This window comes from Cyrtonyx montezumae, unplaced genomic scaffold, assembly GCF_038088225.1.
Source record: "Cyrtonyx montezumae isolate F1298 unplaced genomic scaffold, pur_monq_1.0 scaffold_13, whole genome shotgun sequence".
Lineage (NCBI taxonomy): Eukaryota > Metazoa > Chordata > Aves > Galliformes > Odontophoridae > Cyrtonyx > Cyrtonyx montezumae.
Genome location: NW_027071859.1, coordinates 24,132,896 through 24,153,681, shown reverse-complemented (window position 1 = coordinate 24,153,681; position 20,786 = coordinate 24,132,896). Strand labels below are relative to the sequence as shown.

The following is a 20,786-nucleotide window of genomic DNA, read 5'->3' as shown; positions in this document are numbered from 1 at the left end:
GTTTTTCCAAGTGAAAGGAAACAAACAAGAAGATGTAATTCTGGGCATTGCATAGAAACATTCTGCACCACTTGATAAGTGTGTGCAGGGTCCAGATGTCCATTTATCACTGGATAGAAATCAGCGTTCAGTAAATAAGCAGATGCCTACAAGGATTTTCTTCTGCTATGCAAGAGTTAAATGTTAAGTGAAATCATTACTAATCATTGCATGATGAGTTGTCTGTGAATGGTGATCAACTGTTGAAAAAAATATTATTTTGCCTGGAAGGTTTGTTACCTCAAGTTTTCCTTTCCTTTCTTTAAACTGTATTACTGAAGAATGCGATAGGTGTTGGTTTCTTAGATACCACTGTTTGGTTGGAATTTTGTGTGACAGGAAAAGCAGTAAAGTAAAAGCAAGGAAGAGAGTAAATCAGTGTGTGATCGCTGAAAACAAGTCTTTAATTTTCCTTAGCTCATTTCCACTGTTTTTCTCATAGTACTTTGAAAACAAAAAATATTTCTTGATCTGAGTGTATTTAATGAAATCTCATCTCCAGAGAACCCTTTCCAGCTACAAATGTCTGTGTTGACACAATGGTGGGAGTTGTATACAAGAAGCATGGTAGTTCCAGGATGTATATGTTAGTGCTAATCTGTTTATATAATTCTTTTTAATTTAGGACTTTTGCAGCAGGTTTTATGTTTATGCCTTTGGGGTACAGTTGTTAGAGCTGCTGGCACACACGTAAAAGTCTGCTTCACTTCCATGATGTCTTTTGTTTACTTCATTCTGCACTTCTAATGATTTGGTTGTGTTGGCTAAATGCTTTTACTGACTTTTACATGTAGCTTTCTCAGACATTAAAAGCAGCCTAATTTCTTGTTGAAATGTTTTTTTTGAAATCTTAAGAACTTGTCTTTATGGAATGCTTTCCATATGGTATGAGGATGAGATTAATATAGGGAAATAGACAAAACCCAAAATACAGTGTACATCAGAAAGTTAAATCTGCTTATTTTCCATTTCCTTTTGGCAGATGGCCAGAGAACTGCATAGCAATGACAAGTTATATTGTTCCAAGGATTTCAGTTAACTACATGAATAATTACACCATTTTTCTTGTGCACATTTGAGTCTGTTTTCATATTATAACAGTATCCTAGCCTTTAAGTTTTACACAGCAGCTTTAATTGTTAAAGATGTTGGCTATCGCAGCATACATACAAAATGTGGATTAATGCAGGCTAAATCACTGGAGTGTTAATGTTAGCAGCATCAATTTCTAGGCTGGAAAGCTAGAAAGCAATGCTGAAGGAAAAGCATTTTATTTAAATTATGTTTGAAAATCCAAATTTTTACTTGTCTGTGTGTAATTCAAAGAACATTAGTGAGTTGGTAGCATTTTTTACTTAGATTACAGAATGCTTTTTTCCTGTACTGTTCTGAAGATGTGTGGACCCAAATATGAAATAACTTTTTTTTCAAAAACAGAAATTGATTCAGGGAAAATTCCTTTCATGTCTATTTGTATAATTTCAGTTGTACAAATATTTTGAAGTAGAACATTGCTATTTGAATTACTGAGCCAGTCTATTTCATTGTCTTGACCTTGTTGGGCCTCAATGCTTTGCACTGTCTATGATTCTCTAGCAAATACCACAGTGGAATTCAGCATGTAGTGTAGTTATAAGAAGAATACTATTTGACATAATTGATTGTTTCTGCTTAATTTTATCCTTGGAAGTTTCTTTGCAGGAGATGATTCTGTTGTTTTGCTACACTTTCCTTTATTAAGTGTTGCTTCTTTGCAGTAGCGCTAAATATATTGTGTCCTTCAGGACTTCTTCTCCCCCAAGTTACTAAACTGTACCTCATTATGATCCATGGAAGAATAAACTATGTCTACATAAATTAGATAATATATACCTGGAAATAATTTTTTATATAGATGTGTGTGCACAAATACAAAGGCTGCTCCGAAAGTATGTTGACCCACAATGTCATAGCACAATGTTGGTGTGAAGGGGATGAGATGAACCTTCCCACCAATTTTGTTGCTGCAAATGGTAACAGATAATGGCATAATGTAAATATATAAATGGCAGCAGAGGGGCAGTCTGACAAAATGACATCTGACATGGAAGTGCATATGAAGCAAAGGTGTGTCACTGAGTTCCTCCACGTGGAAAAATTTGTACCAATTAGCATTCAATATTTGCTGAATATTTGTGGAGACCAAACTGGATGTATGTGCAGTGAGGCAGTGGGTACTGCATTTCAACAGTGGCAACAGTGAGGGTAGGTCACTTTCACTGGTGCAGACTTTGATGAGGGCAGCATGCAGGCTTGCTGATCTCTGATGAAAATGCATAGTTAATGGTGGTGGCAGTGTTGAATAGTAGTACCTAGTAGCTGAGAGTTTGCTCTGTTAAGTAGTGCTATTGTTCTTCTCTTTGTATCTGTTGTAGTTTCCATGGGAATAAATAGGAGGCATTATGTTTTGTGTGACCTGCGTATATAAATTCATGTGTAAATGTATAAAAATAACATAAATTAACATTTAACACTGAGTTCAAAGCGTGCCTAATGAGTGAGAAGGTCTGCTTTTTGCATATTTTCTTTCAGCTCTCATTCAGAATCAAATCTTTCTCCTTTCTATTTACTATCTGTGCTTGCTCTCCACCTCAGGCGCGTAGTCTTTGGATTTCTTCCCTTGATTTCTCATGTCCTTCCCAATAACTTGCTGACTTCTTCAAAGGGAAGACTGCTAAAGTACGACGTGAACTTGCACCTTTCTTCTCTCTTTGGTTGATTCTGCCATCTCTTTTCTTATCTGCTTCTTCCTTGGATGTCTCAACTATCTCTTGACACCTCTCTTCAAATTCCTATATTCCTTGCCCGACATCTTATCCTGGATTTCTGCTTTTCCAGAAACTTGTTAAAGTAAAAAACACGTCTACAGACTTTCTAATACAATCTCTTTTAAAGTACTTTGCTAGCTGTCGGAATGAATGCTTCATTTTACTTTCTAGAAATAGAATCTAATAGAATTGACACAAAAAACTTTTCACCCAAGAGAGAAATTTAGAAGAAAGATTCTGAGAAGATCAGAAGATCATAATGACAAATTTTTTGTCTTGCCTATCCTATGCCTTAAAAAAAAAAAAAACTTTTTAAATTTTTCACACTTTCTGTTGTTGTAGATGAATTAAAAGTCCCATATTTCGTCCTTATTACATCCTTCTAAGCAAGTACTTCTAAAATGGATATTAATATTCTCAGACACCCAGATGGGCAGCCATGAAGCTGGATCTGCAAGAACACACATGCTCCTTGTGATTATCAGCAATTCTCTCTCTCTGCTGGATGCTTTCTGATTGAAACAAGGTCTTTTCATTTCTCCATAAAATTGAAATGATGCATCTGTCAGTGCTGCCAGCTGTCACTTGTGGCATCCAGCCTATAACAAAGGGAAGGCTATGTGATTTTCATCAGCGTTTTGTAAATGCACTATATCTAGTTAGCCCTACTGGATCTTTTTTTTTTTTTTAATAAAATGGTTATGATTTATAGAAAAAAAACACTTCCACAAAAATATTGTATTTCTCGTTGTCTGCACACTGAATTACTGTTCTTGTGTTGGGCTGAGCCCAAGCTGAAATGTTTTGCAGTGGAACAGATTGTCTTGCAACATGGTGTTCCCCTGGACGTTTTCTTCTTCAGGAATGTGCCCTTGGCATTTTCTGACCTCGAGCGGTTCTTTCCTGTGCAGATCAAGGCAGCTGACAAACTCTTCAGCATGCTTGAATCCATATGTGTTTGCCTGAGTGGTTTTTTTCTGTACCCTGTACATTCTTAGCAGTAGGAACAGATTGACATGTTTCTTTTTGTTAGCTGTTGGGATCATCAATGACAGAGGTGTAACCAGATGAAAGGTTTATTAGTTTGAGACATAATATGCAGCAAAATGAGCAAGTTTTCCCATCATTTTCATTGTGATTTTCATTCCCTTTTTATTAACTATTTCATTATACGTGTGCTGGGCAAAACAAAAAAAAAGCTCTCATTAGGACTAATTTGAGTAACTGATAATGAGCACTAATAGTGAGGTACAAGATGATTTACGGAGTGGAAGAGACAGGAAGGAGGAGAAAGACGTTAACAGGCACAAGTATAACAAGCATTTTTCATTAGCTTGACAAGACTAAGCATGGCAGTTGTTCTTTTTTCTGATTCACTATTAAAAGCTTACCTGCCAGAGACTTTTTCTGGAAGAAGGAATTGCTTCAAAAGAAAAGCAGGGCGTGTTGTTAGATTTGTATGGCTAGTTTCTTGATAGCAAAATGAAGCAGCATTCCAGTTGGTGAAAAAAGCAAGCTGAGAAGTTATTCTGCTTTTTACACAGTATCCATTCTGAAAGGTAGAAAATCACTGCTTATGCTAACCTTCAAGTCAACCAAAACATCTTCTCTTTTCTACCTTGGCAGATGTGAGATGTAAGAGGAATCTGGGATGTAAAGAACGCATAGAGCAGGAAAGGATATAATGGAGGGAGAAACATACTGGTTGTCACAAAAACATAGGAAGCAGAAATACATTAGGTCTCTCTTTTTACTGTGTAGTTTGGTAGTGGCGATAAATAAAAAGCAATACAGGAGGTCAGACACTTCGGGAAGAGTCATAACAGACTCTAGGCAAACTGTATCTGCCACATTGCTGAAGTGCATCATTTCCACGGTCATGCTACAATGGAAGTTGCACAGTGCTTGGGGAGTAAAATTCCTATGGTGTCTGGCATGGAATTTTATGCAGTCTTTTAGCAATACCATGATCTATGATTTGCCTTGGAAATAATTGGACTTGAAGTTGACACTGTGGAAAGTCATAGTTGGGAGGTGAAAATATGTTTGCTTTTGTTATAAGTTGCTGATATAACTTCAGCATTTCAAAGTGGAGTTCAGAACCTGAAATGCATTCATGGATTTTTGGCAGGTTGAAGAATGATCAGCAGTCACTGTGTACCAGTATGCACATTTTCAGCCAGCTGGAGTTTGAACTGTAACTCCTAGGACTCATCTGCAGATATCCACTTGTATCAACAAAGATTCAAAAATGTGGAACAAAGTGAGTGGTTGTGCAGATTCCTTAGAAGCCTATTTAACTGCCATTGTGGGCTTCTCAAGTTATTCACAGTGTACCCTGTCGCTGCTCCTGCTTCCTCTGGATTCAGTTTCATCTAACTGTTCTGTTTTAGTGAGCTTGCCTGTGGCATGTGTATTCTCGGCATCTCAATCTACACTATCTGATTAGTACAGTAGCTGACATGTATCTTAGCATTTAATGTTTCTTTAATTGTGTAATAAACAAAGAACTAAGTTGAGAAAAAAAGGTTTCGCATCACTGTATTTTGGGTATGTGCCAAGTGCATGCACTCTACTTATATTATTTGAAAACATTATTCCCTGTCCCTTTCTTCTCCTCTGACAAGATAACAGCCTTTCAAGTTTAGCAGTGATGAAGTGGGTTGCAGACAGGTTCAAACAGGGTTTCTTTACCTTTTAAAATTGATTCCTATAAACGTAGTTGGAGAGATTGAAGGATATTTGCAGAAAATGAAACAAGTCTCCTTGACATTGCACGTTTTAATTTATTGCTTTGGCCTCTACAAGGGAAACAAGTATTCTTAAGGCAAGGTGACAAGCCTATGAAGAACATGCATCTTGTTTACTGCTATGTGAGGTTGTAATACCACTCTAGGACGAGTTTTAATTTCCCATGTCAAATAGCCTGGTGTAATGAAATCACATTACCTGGTGCTGGCATGTTTTCTATGAAAAAAGTTCTCTTGCTTGCAATTTTGTTTTCTGCAGTTGCCATAGGGAATCTGATTTCCAGGCAAGACTCAGGTTTCCTCATTTTTGTTGAACAGATTATATTGAATCAGAAGAATGTTTCAAATCTTGCCTCAGTTCTAAGTGTACTTTACCATTTTGTCAAATGGCAGCCAAGAGCATTCAGTGCAACTTTCCTAAAACTAGTGTATAGCTGCTAACCCTATCTGCTGCAAATAGCACTTGTTGGGTGATAATTGGACTAGTGTTTAAAGCCTTATATTGTGTCTCTTTTGTTAATCTGAATAGGGCCAATGCACTGGCCGGAATGTTGGCACCTCGATACCAATTGTTATTACCCTTACTGTGTCTGCAAGTAGGTATTTAATACTTAGGGAGATGGCTTGAAAAGTTGTATAGGTGAGGAAAATCTAACAAGTGTGGTGTGGTTATGAGTGTATTCTGTCAAATTCTGTAAAAATTCCACAGAAGAAAACAGAGAAAGAACCTTCTATATATTATAAATGTTAAAGTTATTAAATTATTTCTCGATTTTCACAAGATATATGTGAGTTTATGTATTTTTAGTTTTTGTAGACAATTTCTCTTGAAAAGACAGTTCTGGATATTTGATGATGGAGGGGACCATTAAAGGGTATCTTATCCGACTGCTCTGCAATGAACAGGGACACCTACAGCTAGATTAGGTTGTTCTGAGCCCCTGTTATGCCTTAACTTGAATATCTTCAAGGACTGTGCATCCACCTCCTCTCTGGGCAACCAGTTCTCAAGCTTCGCTACTCTTACTGAAAAAGCAACAACAACAAAATAAAAAATAATAAATAAACTAAAAACCAAAACAAAACAAAGCAACACCTTTTCTTTATGTCCATTCTAAATCTCCCTGGTTTTAGTTTGAAGCCATTTCCCCATGTCCTGTCACCACAGACCCTGCTAAAAGAGTCTCTCCCCTTCTTTCTTGTTGTTTCCCTTTAGATATTGAAAGGCTACTCTCAGGTATCCTCAAAGCCTTCTCCGAGCTGAACAGCCCCAACTCTCTCAGCCTGAAATAATCTTTATTGATTACTTGGAGCAAGGATCTATTTGTTCAGTCTTTAGAGTAGAGGCTCAGAGCAAAGCCAAGATCTCCAATATTTGTTTTTTAATGCTAAAATACTGTTTATAATTATTACTTTCAGTCTGATATTAGGAACTTGAGGAACTCTTCATAAGGGCGGGTAGTGAGAGGACAAAGGGAAATGGTTTTAAAGTGGAAGGGGGTAGATTTAGACGAGATATTAAGAAGAAATTCTTCACTGTGAGGGTGGTGAGACACTGGAACAGGTTGCCAAAGGAAGCTCTGGATCCCCCCACTCCGGAGGCAATCAAGGCCAGGCTGGATGGGGCTGTGAGCAACCTGGTCTAGAGGGATGAGTCCCTGTCTATAACAGGGGGACTGGAACAAGATGATCTTAAAGGTCCCTTCTAACCCAAACCATTCTGTAATTCTGTAAAGTGAATTAAAATCTACAGCAAGAGGAAGTACACATCAGTTATGAAGTCTAGTAGAAACAGATTAGTAATCTTCCTCTGTAATAGCAGATGATATGATCTTTTGGAAGAATTACAGAGTTCTGGAACCACCTAGTGGAACTCTGAGTGTCTTAAAAATTAATCTTTGCCACCCAAAAAAACCCGCAACACCCAGCAGCCTTGAACGTATCTGTGGCCTAGTATAGTACTAATCAGTGCCAGGATATAGCTTTCATGGAAACGTAACTGGATTATGATAAAGCAATGTATTTTTAATAGTGCAGATAGGTCGGTATATATGGTCATACAAACATGCACTGAATTTTTGATTTCCCTCTTTTATTATTTTTAACCAGTTATGAATAAAGTATGTATTTATTATTGTTTTATACTGTATAGTAGTCAGAGACAGTGGTTTGTATTTTCTGACAGAAACATGTTAGGAAGCTGTGGTATTCTGAAACACCCAAAATATCTTCCATCTCTCAACAATTCAGCAATTACTTGGCTCTTCTGAAGTAAATTTCAGTTTACCTGTCACTGTTTCAGATATAGGTCAACTTTCTGAGCTCAAGATCTGTGATCTCATCCTAAATGGAAACTCCTTTTCAAAGGTTTGTAGACTCTTTTCACATACTCTTGATAACTGTGAGCATAGGTTATTAACTCACTGTTGGCACTGTTGATTGGAAAAACAAGAGAGGTTGGTAAGAAGCCTGAGTTCCAAGCAGATTTTTTACCAGTTCTTTACTTTCGTATGTTTCCTTTATTCATATTTTCCAATACAGTGTACTTTCAGATGTCAGTCTTACTCTGTAGCTGTTCTATGTCTGTAGAAGTACAGCACAGGAAAACCCTGAAATGGCTAAATAAGACCAGAAAAGGAGAAAAAAAGAAAAAAAAAGCCTGTTGTTCAATTCTCTCTCTAACTCTAAGGACACAATAAGAGATGTTTTATCACTAGTAAGTTCTAGGACTGAGGAAGTAAAGGAAAAACTTTCCTCCTTTGTGGCAACTGTGAAGAGAGAATACTTCTAGCTACATAGAGTACCTCAAGAGTACCATCAGCTTTCAGATAGGAAGATATAAGTAATGAATATCTCACTGAGGGACTTGCTGGTGACTTTGCCAATCAATTCATCTTTCACCCCATGCTTATCTGTACTGCACTGTATGATATGTAACACAGCACTGATGTTTTCAGATTAATACAGGAGAGCACCTGAGTATGTCTTGGAGTATGTTGTTGAATGGGCAGTATAAGCTACAAAAATCTTTGTTGACAAATAAATACTTTCTGTTTTTGAAATATCACAGAAATTGAGTTTTCTAGGATGTTAAATTCAAGGTTTTATTGTGAAATTTCTTAAGGATATGACATGCTATCTTGCTGACTGTTCTTGTCTAGCTTTGTCAGCGATAACATTTAAATCTTTGGGCAAGTTCAAGCAAATTTGGCAGACATGCAACTGAGTAGTATTAGGGTTATAGGATCTCCCTGAATGAATATCTACAGTGGAGGAACATTGCCAGCAGGTGCATGTGGTTCTGGGTGAATGGGGTGAGCCATAGGGCAATCTTTAGAGCTTCTGGCTGGTCGTGCTGCCTTGAAAACCCCTCCCCTTTCTTGTTAGCCACAAAACTATTTACTTTTAAATTGCCTGTCTTTTGGGAGTGTACAAGAGAGTGTCCCCTTTTACAAGAGGAAATATCCTAGGATTTTCTATTCTCACAGGTTAACGTCACTGTAATTTGTTCAGTTGTATTAGTAGGACATCTGATTTTTCTTTTTTTCTGAAAAAATCTAGTAGCTTTGCTATTGATTACAATTGAAACAGTTCAGATAGGTTTTATGAGTCTTTATGCGTATTCTCAAGTATGTACTATAATGCAAATATTTTGGGATGTTGTGTGATTTTAAAAATATTGTAGGCATTCAAGTTTCCAACTGCGTGACTTTTTAATATGAAAAGATCTTTTTAAGATAGAGGTGTCAGTGATTTTGAACTTGTTATTTTTTACTGGCATTTTCTTTCATTTTTGGTACAAACATTCTTCTACTCACCAAACTAGAAGCACATTATAAAAATGCGTACTTCTCAGAGTATTAGGTAATATTGCTACGTTTATTACAGTATGCAGGCAAGAGGTTGGTGAAATTCTTATTCTCAGTGCAAATCAATCTCATTAATGGAGATAAATCATTCTATAGAAAGGAAAGACCCAAGACCTTATAACAACAGATCATGCTTCTTTACTGAAATAACGCCAGTGCTGCAAACAGAGGAATTCCCATAGATAAGGTGCAAGGTAGGCTTGCAGAAATCCTTTCAGTGGGAGGCACATGTTGACAGCAGAGAAAGGGATGTGTAGATTTCACTTTTGGTAGGTTGGACAGGCTGACAAGAAGCACATTATTTTTTGATGAGTTTTGACATGACTCCAGGCATAGCAAAAGAATGTTTTTACTGTGAGCTGCCTAATTTTAATGGAAAAACTATATTCATTACAAAAGTTTTGCAATAGGTGTCAAGCAAGTTGAAGTGAACTATAATCAACATTTTTTTTATTGGCACTCTTAAGATTAAAGCAAGTACTTTTGAAGAAGTAAGAGCTACTCAGTTAGCTATTCTAGTTTATGCTAAATCAGTGAGAAAAAAGAAAAAGAAGTTATCTCCTTCACAAAAGTCTGAACAGACTGATGTTACTTCCAGACTTTTACAGCTCCAAATCTGGAGAGAACTGAAAATAAATTTTCATGGGAATAAAAAAGAAAAACCACCTGTGAACGGTGTTAGAAATACCTTTAGTCTCTGACACTTCCCTAGTTGTGACCTCTTTTGCATAACTGTGATATTCACATTCTTTTCCAATTAAGAGAGGTAAGATACATGTGCATTATACAGAAGAAAGTGCAACAGTACTGTTAAGAGATGAAAACCAAGAGTGAAGCATGCTGGAGGATTGACAGGTGCTGTAGGAGGTAATTGAATAAGTTATCTGTCACCCTGCTTAATTCAGTTAACTCAGAGCAGAAGTGGGTGGAAAATATGTGAAGATTCTTCTCAAAGAATACTGCCTTTTCTCCTTTTGCCTAGGATAAGTGTTGGTGAAAATGTTCTGTTGGGTTCCTTGTTTTTATTCTTGCTGAAGAATACTGATGGTTATGAACCTTCATTTGTTATTGCTCTCAAAATCTTGTACTAACCATGTATTTTGGTAAACACAAAATGGTTAAATTCGTGAAAATAAACTTGAAGTTTTGAAGTCTAAAGTTGTGTTATCTTTTTCCAATGTGTGTTATATGTGACCAGAAGCTTCACAGCTTGCTGGCAAATCATAATTCATAAGAGATTAAACCTGCTCCGTGCCAGGGCCTGGAGCAAACACATAAGCAGTTTTATCCTGGTCCTCATTTTTTCATGATAGAATCCTACACCAGATAGCTTTGATGGTCCTAAAATGGAATGATACAAGGAGTATACAGAATAAAGAACAACTATAGTTAAATAGAAAAAGTTAATACGTTCTGTCTTGGTCCAGTAATTAATTTACCAATCTGTCTTCTGAGAAAGCTTCTCTTCCCACTAGTCATACTTGAAAGGAATAATGATCTTTGTAAATCATTGGAATTTGAATTGTTTTAACTAGTCCTTTTTTTTTTTTTTCTTTTGTGCCCTTTTTAAATAAAAGAAACTTATATATGTGTTGTGGCCTTGAAAATGCACATTTCTCAAACCCACAGCATAAGCACTGCCTTTTTCTTCTTGTGAATAATGACTCTGCTTCAAATTGAACTTTTTATATAGTACCCATGCTATCAGAGAACTACAATATCTAATTAGATAGAAATGCAGGGTAGAAATTGTATTGATATTCTTATCCTGTGCTTAAAGGTCTTCAGAAATTAAAGAGTTTGTGTGAAAACACTCAAAACTGTCTAACCTGAGTGCATGTTGGAGCTACTTTTGTAAAACCTATCAAATGTTCTACACGTTATCATTTCATCTTGTATAATTATTACTTTTGCAGTCCTTCAGTGAAAAATAGTTTTGTGCAAGAGTTATTTCTTAATTTACTTTGAACAACTTCTAAATAATTCTTCAGTGTCTTAGTGCTCTTCCTTAATTTTAGCCCTTGGAACTCCGCTAATTCTGGCAGGTCACATTTACAAAATAGCATCAGGCTGTGATGATATGATCCTCTTTAAAACATTGATTGCTTGAATCATAAGCTTCATCTTTTCCCATTCCCACTGTGAACATTTGGAATTAATTTCAGCTGGGAAAGAATTAATCAAATAGTATGAACTGTGAACTGTCACCTATGCCTCTCAACCCTGGTGATAGACCAGTTTATTCAAAGTTAACAGTACATATTGCGTGAGTGCAAAATCTGTATTGTGATGTGCATGTTTATAGTTTCTGAGGATGACAAATGTCATGTCACTGATTGCTTTCATTTTCTATTATTCTCAGAAATTGAAAAATTTCAGAGTTCTGAAGGCAAGAAGGAAGATGAAGAAAAGAAATACCTTGATGTTATCAGCAACAAGAACATAAAGTTGTCAGAAAGAGTTCTGATCCCTGTCAAACAATATCCAAAGGTACTGTAAATGTAACCTAAAACTGATTAAAAAAAAACTGCTTTCTTAATCAATCAGTGAAAAAAACATGTACATAATCATTTTTTTTTGTTGTCTCTCAGTGTGCAGGCTTCAAGGTATTTGAATAACTAGAAATAATGCTTCTGTCTGAATTTATCTGTCACTAGGTATTATAGTTTCTATTTTCTGTCTGAAAACCTCTCAGAAAAGCTATGAAAATGCATTTGAATATTTTCTTTGGCTTCATTTGGCTTTTTGGAGGTAGATCTTAGGAAAAACAGTGAGTTGTTTTGTCACAGAAACCTTTTTCTTGATAATGACAAGATATTGTATTGTTAGAAAATAGTGGACCAAATAAGGAAATAAAATTCTAACAAAATAAAGAAAAAATGTTAAGTAAGTTTAAAAAGTCATTTCATGTGTGCTGCAGCTTCTTCTTATAAGAAGTTGGGGATTTTCTGTGCTGTAAGAAGTTGTTTATAAAACTTAAATGTCTTTCTGCCCCATACTTTGCTCATATGTTCTTTTGTTCTCACTTTTACATATTGAGATGATAAAAGCAAGTTTTCTTTTCAAAAGAATCTCAAATTAAACTGTTTGTCTGAAGCTTTTGTTTTTAATTTCATATACCTTTATGTGAAATGTAAATCATTTCATATCTTTACAAGAAAATATGCTCTCATGAAGAAAATATAGTTTTATTTACACAGCTTTTGATTTTAGCTAATCACTTACTGTAATAGTATTCAAACTGAAATGGTAAGCATCACCATTTATTTCTGGAGTATTTTTTCCTAATTTATTATCTCGTGGTTTTTGGTACAGCATTAGCAGTGATTGTACTTTCAGCTTTTTGATTTATATTTTCATCAGTGATAGCAATAAGTTACTATGAGTAAAAAGTCTATCAAACAAAATGAGTGGTGTAAAAAACAAACAAACAAACAAAAAAAAGATTCAGTGATTCTAGCTGTCATCTATCTCCTGAATAGTGAGTATAAAACTGAGATAATGTAATCATCCAAATGGTAAAGATCTTAGCATGCAGTGCTATAAAGAACTACTTTCTTGCTGCCTAGCTAGAGGTACTTTGCTTGGATTTGTAGTATTTTATATAAGTGATTTAAATGATCTGAAATTCTTAATAAGAACATGATAGTGCTATAACTTCTTAACAGTAACGTGATAATTATTCAGAATATTATTTGAAGAAGATAGTAGAAAGATAGACAAACTATTTAAAAGACAACTGCAATTATCTATTGAATATATTGCATGAATATGATTAAATTAACTTTCATTTACTTAAATGAACTTGTTATATTAATAATTATTTAAGTATATAAAGTATTTCTACAGGTTTTGAAGAGTTAAATAAACAAACGAAAAAACCCACACAACAGTGCAGTGGAAATGAAATTCTTCCAGTAATGCAAAATACACCTTTGGAAAGTCTCTGTAGTTCATTTTCTAGCAACGTTCCATGTTCAGAATGTAGTAACTCTCAGAACTGCAGGTTTCCTGCCATTCTTCAAGGATTAGATTTGAAATTTGTATCAAGCTCCTGATTGCTGTAGTCTCGTGTCTTCTCCTTTCTTGATGAGTTGTAAACATTAGGACAGTCAAAATTAGTACTCACTAGTTGCTGGAGGTTGCTTTATAAACATACATTTTTACTGTTTACAGTTAAAAATGGGGTGAAAAAAGACATTAATTTTATATATTTTGCAGAGTATAGTATATGAGCAGTTGATCATACTTTTGCTTTATAAACAGTTCAGTCTGAGAAGGACTTAAATTTGAAAGAACATTAGTTTAAATTGTTAATCTTTTCTTTGCTGATAAGCTTTTCTGGACAGTGCTGGGTAAGCAGGATATGTTAATCTGGAGGGAATGTCTTAGAGAGTAAAAAGTCTGAACAGAAATCTGACCAGTTAAAAAATAAAAGTTATTTGAGATCGTTTACAACCTTTTTAATTAATTTAGAAAGAATATCCTGTTAAAGACATCTATTGTTTCTGTGGCTATGTGAAATCAGTTCAATGGAACACTTGTTCTGAAGGTTTAGGATGCTGTCTGTTTAGTTGCAGTGGGGATAGATCCCTTCTGTGACAGCTTTAGAAGCAGAAGCCGCATTTTAAGGTTTAAGTGAGAATTCAATTGAACACAGAAGGCTTCTTAACCACTCCTGAAGTTGCAGAACAGTATTATAAAATTGTCTCTATTCAAGTTTCTACAGCTTGATTTGTGAAATTGCTGTTGCAGACAATGGAAAAATAAAATCAAAGCCTGATATTAGCAACAGGGTTCTCTCTTAAGTTACCAGATTTGTTAAAGATATGTGTCTTTATCCTTTTCAGTAAAATAGAAGTTAAAAAAGAGGTAATTGTGTAACCTGGTGGTTCAGTGATTATGTTTTCTGAGGTAAATTATTTTAAATCTCCACAGTCTGACTTAAACCAATGCGTTTTTTACACACTTCTCAATGCAGCAGATATTTTTAATAACCACAGAATTTTCTGAAACTGGAGTGTACATGTTACTATTTTTCCTGTCCCATAGTGTCATTTATTTTTTTATATAAACATTTCATCTAAGACAGATCAAGAAAAATGCTCAGGATATTTATTACTGACTTCCCCATTTTTCAGCTTTTTTTTTTTTTTTTAACTGTTCAACATAAAGCTTGTGCAAAATACTCAGGGGTTGTTCATGAAAATTTTACCATTCATCATTTGAATGTTACGTATCAAATAATTCAAATGTGAAAAAAGAATGGGTTATTTATACAGTGAAAGTAAGAAAAATCAGAAATAATCTTGGTGAGGGGTCTGGAGCAAAAGTCTTATGAGGAGCGGCTGAGGGAGCTGGGAGTGTTTAGTCTGGAGAAGAGGAGGCTCAGAGGAGACCTTATTGCACTCTACCACTTCCTGAAGGGGGGTTGTGGTGAGGAGGGGGTGGGCCTCTTCTCCCTGATAAATAATGACAGGACGAGAGGGAATGGCCACAAGTTACGCCGGGGAAGATTTAGATTAGACCTGAGGAAACATTTTTTCTCTGAAAGAGTGGTCAGGCACTGGAATGGCCTGCCTAGGGAGGTGGTTGAGGCACCATCCCTAGCGCTGTTCAAGAAGCGTTTAGATGAGGTGCTAAGGGATTTATTAGGTGGGTAGGGATAGTGATAGGAGGATGGTTAGACTAGATGATCTTGTAGGTCCTTTCCAACCTAATGTATCTATGAATCTATGAATCTATGCACAGTTGCAAACTCCAAGACGCAGCCTCTTAGCCTCTTAGGTAATTAAGCTTCTTCCCTGCACAGAGGCAGCAACCCAGTTATCTGACAGTAGTCTATCTGAGAAATTGGCTATCAGTCAGCTGAGCTTCCTAACTTCTCTGGCTTCCTTCTGGAGGCTAAACTACTGCTTTGGGGAAAAAAATAACAGAATAAGAAACCCTACCCCCTTGAAAGGCTGCTGGTTTTACTTTAGAGTGAATGTTTTTGGTGAAGAAACTTATTAAAAACTGTAAATTTAGTTTAAATCCAGATTCTTTATTCTTTGTTTTGGCTATCATGAAAGTTCCTAGAATGTTTGGACTGGAGTCACATTTCTTCCTATTCTTTACCAAATGTAAACTGTTTACGTTGTACATAACACGTCACAAGACACTACTCTTGAAATTAAATTTATTTGTTCAGCTGAAATCTTGTGAAGTATTTTGATCTCTGTGATATTAAAACAGAATTCACAGGTAATTTACACAACGAAGTATAGTATCTTGAATATATATTATGCTTATGAGTGGATCTTTCCACTAAAAAGTTTCTTATATGGCATTCAAAACAGACTTTGGATGAAATAACTATTTGCAGGATTAGAAAGATGGTTTTGTAATTTTCCTCTTTCTAATAAATTTAGCAGAAGTTAATGGGATTATTTTTTTTTCTTTTTAATGATCCTTAAGGGTCTGTAAATAATTCCAATGATCTGGAACACAATGTATTAATGCAAGTCCTGTCCATGTAACAGCTGTAAGCCAGCTACCAACATTTGGCCAGTCATTTTGCAGTTCTACCAAGTACATAATTCATTAAGTAGATAGAGTTAAATGCTATTCAGTAATTTGAAGTATTTCTTTTTCACCCATGTTAAATTTATCCTTCCCTTTTATGTGTTGTGTAGGATTGCAAGTAAGAGATTGTCAAAATAAGTGTAGCAGAAATTTCTCAGGAAATCTGAGCTGAGATTTTTTCAGAATTTTCCACCGTATCTGACTGATTAATTATTCCAATTAATTAATGACTATGTTTTTTTATGTCAATTCTATAGTAAAAATATGCAAGCAAAAAGAAAAATATTGAAGACTTCTAGCAGTCGCTAGAAGTTCTGTGAATATTCCCCTCCTCCAAAACTAATATGATTTACCTTTTTATTCTTTCATTGTTATTTCCGATAGAGAAACAAAATCTCTGATGTTTCTGTTTGGCATAAAGAGGAGTTATAGTAGTAGGAAAAAGACTCATTAATGAGGATAAAGTGAAAAAGGGTAGTCATGACTGAGACAGGGAAAAACAAACAGGCTGGAAAATGAGACAGAAAAGTTCAATATGCAAAAAGAATTACTGTATATATATAACCCCCCCAAAAAACCAAACAACAGACAGCCAGGTCATTACTGCATTAAAAGAACAGTCAGGAGTGAGCGTGGGTAGGCAGTCTGAACTGGGTTCTCTGGCAAGGAGTTATCTACTGGTAGACATCTGCTGCTAAACAAATGGTCATTTTCCAAGAAATCAGATGTCATTTGTTTATTCTGGTTCTGTTTACAAAGGCTTTTGAGAAATCATGATTTATTACTTTTTTTCACGGCATGAAATTGTGAGTAATTTTTAAGTATGAAATAAACTGTAAACTGTTTCTTGATAAAAGTGCTTGAGCAAAATGGGGAGAAAGAACTCAGAACAATTCAGATGTCCTCTAGTATTTTCAATATATATTTTTCTCTATTTAGATCAGTGATCTCTCTGATCTGGTCATTTACTATTCTCCAAGTGTGCGGTTCCAAATGGCATATGACTGAAGAAGCTTAGTACACCTAAATATTTATGATCACACATAGCAGTTCCTTGATACAGATTTTTGTTATTTATCTACCAGTCATTTGGTTTTCATGTATTTTTTTAATATAGTCCAATTGCTGTTTAGAAAACATACTTAAAGAAATAGACTGTGCAACTTGATCTGCAAATAGGTTTCTTCCTACTGTTTAATATTTTAAGACCATGTTTAAAACCTTAGTTTTTTGTGTCTCAACATATGGAGGTTTTTCTTTGGAAGCTTGACCAGTGCACATTAACTTAAAGTGATGTTGATTTTTGGAGAAATACTGCCCCTTTTGTGCTTGGCTTCAGCTCAGCTGGATTTTGGTGTCTAAGAGAGAGATGGCTTACTTTGTTGATTATTTTTAATTCTAAGTAAGACCTTTTTGATTTTCATATTCAGTGTAATAGTCACCCACAATCTTTGATTCACACAACACCAAGAATAAGAGAGAGAAAATACTGGTTACATTCTGTACTTAGTCTGGAATGTAGTAATATTTGATACCTTCATTAAGTGTTTGATTTTTGTATTCACTGATTATACAGAAAATGCTTTAGAAAGTTATAAATTACAACCAAATAAAGAGTTTAGCTTTTTTAACCAAAGGGTTTTTTTCAAATTGTTTCCATTTGAGCTATCCTTAATTATGAAATAATTATGAAACGTGAAATCTTTTGTGAAGACTTGAGCAAAGAAAAAGATTAAAAGCTGTATCTCCATCTTTATTTTTCTCAGTATCTACCAGTAGGCAGAACCTCTCAAAACTCATTCCACAACTCCAAAATTTTCTTTTGAGAATGATGGAATTCTGTGATTCAGTACAATTTTTCAGTATCTGACTGTACTCAAAAATCAAAATAAGAATCTTCTGTCATGTATATAATTATAAAAAGCATTCAGAAAATTTGGAAGAATACTTTAGTTCTACTTTCAGTAAAAAACATGGATAAAATGTCATGTACACAATTTTCCTGTCTCTCTTGCTTATTTAGGATCTTTCATCCATTTATCTGTTTTTATTTTTCTGTTGGGAATAAGGATCACTTTAGTATTCTCAGGACCTCTGTCAATCTTACAAACTTCTTTAGAAGACATAATGTAGTTTGATTTAATAGGTTCCCGTTCTTGTTAGACTTACTTGTTTTCAGAACATTGATGTTGATGTCTGCCCCCACTGCATTAGCTAACCTCTGTCAAGGAGAGAAATTTTGTTCTGTATGGATCTTTTGCTTAATAAAATCATTCCTTGCTATTCCAGACAATGTCATAGAGATTTAGCTCTCTTTGTATCACTTAACTATCTGTGGCTATATAAATCTTTTGCAACAATTAAACCATCAGTAACATTATTTTTGTGTGACTTGTTTATAACTTTTTTTAACATTAAAGACTTTTCCCTCTTTGATTGTGATTGTTAAAAATTGATAACGGTTCATTTCCTTTACATCCACATATATAATTCAGTCTCCATGTTTTACTACTTTCTTACATTTCTTACATTTTTATATAGAATGGCTTAGGAATGGACCTTAAACCACATCTAGTTCCAACCCCCTGCCATGGGTAGTGCCACCCATCAGATCAGGCTGCCCAGGGCCCCATCCATCTTGGCCTTGAACAACTCCAGGAATGAGGCATTCACAGCTTCTCTGAGCAACCTATTCCAGCCTCTGAGTAAAGTTTCCCAAATGACCCAATGAGGTCTCCCCACAGCCTTCTTTACTTCAGACTTCTCCATTTCTTCCTTGAATTAATCCTTAAAATCGCAAAAGGGGAATGTACACTTTGCTGTTGTAGGTGAACACTGCATAGTCTTCTAATTTTCAAGGTAAGCTTTTGGAGTAGTTTCCTATTACAGAACTTTGAAAGACCAAACTTAAGTAGGAGGCAGCTTTTCTATTCAGCAAGTGTATAAACTGATCTTGCTTAGAAGCATTGACAGTGACATTGTAAATAGGACAGGGATTGCACACGAAGTTCTCAGCAGTAAGAAGCCCACAGCAGCAGGATGGACTGCAAACAATTTGCAGCTACTTGCCAGCAGGAGCTGAGGTTCTGTAGATCGCTAAACTATCAAAACACTTGTTTCTCAAAACTGTTTAAAAAAATGACTCATGACACTTTTTGATTGTTTGAGTGTTGGCTGTAATTCAGTCTGTGTTAAGAGAGAGCTGTAATCATGAGCATAAGTTCACATTAATGCTATGCAGACTGTGCCTTATTGGTTTTATGAACAGATGTGCTTTGCTAACAACTAAGAATATCTGGGGCTTTGTTTGCAACTAGAGCAGCATTGTTTCTTCCTGTGCTGTCTCTGCTGTTTGTATTAATTGATGCTTTTGGACTAGCATCTTCCTTCAGTACTGTACTTGCAAATGCAACTTTTTCTGTGGATCCGGCGTTTGGAAATTGAGGGGAGTTCAGCAGATCTGTTGGTGATTTGTTATTGGAAATTGAATCTCATTTTCTCACTTCCCATCTTTGTTGCTATCTAAGGACAAAAAAGTAAGCAGTAAAAAATAAATATTGTCTTTAAATGCAATGAGTCAGATCTAGTAAAGTGTTTTTTCTTACAGTTGCTTTTCAGATTGGGTATGTGCTCTGGTAGGAGGAGAAAGCAAGCTGTGATTTAGGACAAGATTTATCAAAGTACTGTTGATCTCACTAGGGTCAGAACTAAGCTAATGATGGGCATTGGTCAAAAAAATCATCTATAATCAGTTATGGATGACCTTGCTATTTCCTTTTTATTTTTTTTTCTGTCTAGCAGTTGAAAGGATGAGTTACATGAATACTTTATAACATTAAGTACCTTAAATTTGTAGAGTAATAGTAAATGCGTTATGATAAACTGGGAACTTTTGATATACATAATTTTCTTTTTCTAGAATAGTTTTTCCATCTCTTGTGAGCACATTTGCGATAGTTTCATTTTTTACAGTAAATTATGTGTACTAAAGTTAAGCATTCCTTGACAGTGGAATAACTTAGACACTGTGGATCAAATTACTGATGTGGAGGTTACCACGGTGTGGTATACATTAAAGACATTTCTACTACATACTTTCTGGTGCCATGATTAAGGAGTACATGTTCATGATAATTAGATCCCACTATGTTCTGTAATGAAGTATTCATTCTTTACTATGTTGAACTGTTAGAAACAGTGCTTTGAATTTGACATTTTCTTGTAGAGTCTGAGATGAGAGTCTGTAAATACAATTCTTTATTTTGAATAGATCCTATAGATTTGAAATAATAGATTCTTCCTTCTCTGTCAGAACTATTCCGATCTTTAAGGTTGATACATGAATTCAGTTTTAAGCTAAGTTTTAAACATGTTTTCTAGTTAGTGCTTAGATAAAGTTGCACTTTCTGATTAGTGGAACTGAAAGTCATTCTCATGTTGCTGATTTTTGTTTGTTTGTTTGTTTGTTTGTTTGTTTTTGTTTTTATTCCTTTACTATCAGCTATTAAGTACATTAGGAAGTATTTAAAGATTTGGAACAACTGATGTCGAAGTACCAGAAAATGGCTGAGGTTGTCATGGAAGTCTGGGTCTATCATCCAAACAAGGAGCTTAGTGCCCAGGACCACATCCAGATAGCTTTTAGAGATCTCAAAGGAGGAGGCTCCATATCCTCTCTGGGTAACCTGTGTCACTGCTCTGTATCCTCCACAGTGCACAGGAAAAAAAAATATTGCTAGTCTTGTAATTTTGATAAA

The 20,786-nt window shown here is 35.3% G+C and overlaps 1 protein-coding gene across 1 annotated transcript in view; it reads left to right on the top strand.

Moving 5' to 3' along the window:
• The window catches only part of KHDRBS2 (KH RNA binding domain containing, signal transduction associated 2), a 298,020-nt gene that overhangs the window by 39,722 nt on the left and 237,512 nt on the right, over nt 1-20,786 (top strand). Inside the window, exon 2 of the mRNA XM_065730854.1 lies at nt 11,828-11,955. Within this exon, the coding sequence (XP_065586926.1) occupies nt 11,828-11,955 (128 nt within the window). The remainder of the gene's footprint in view (nt 1-11,827; nt 11,956-20,786) is intronic.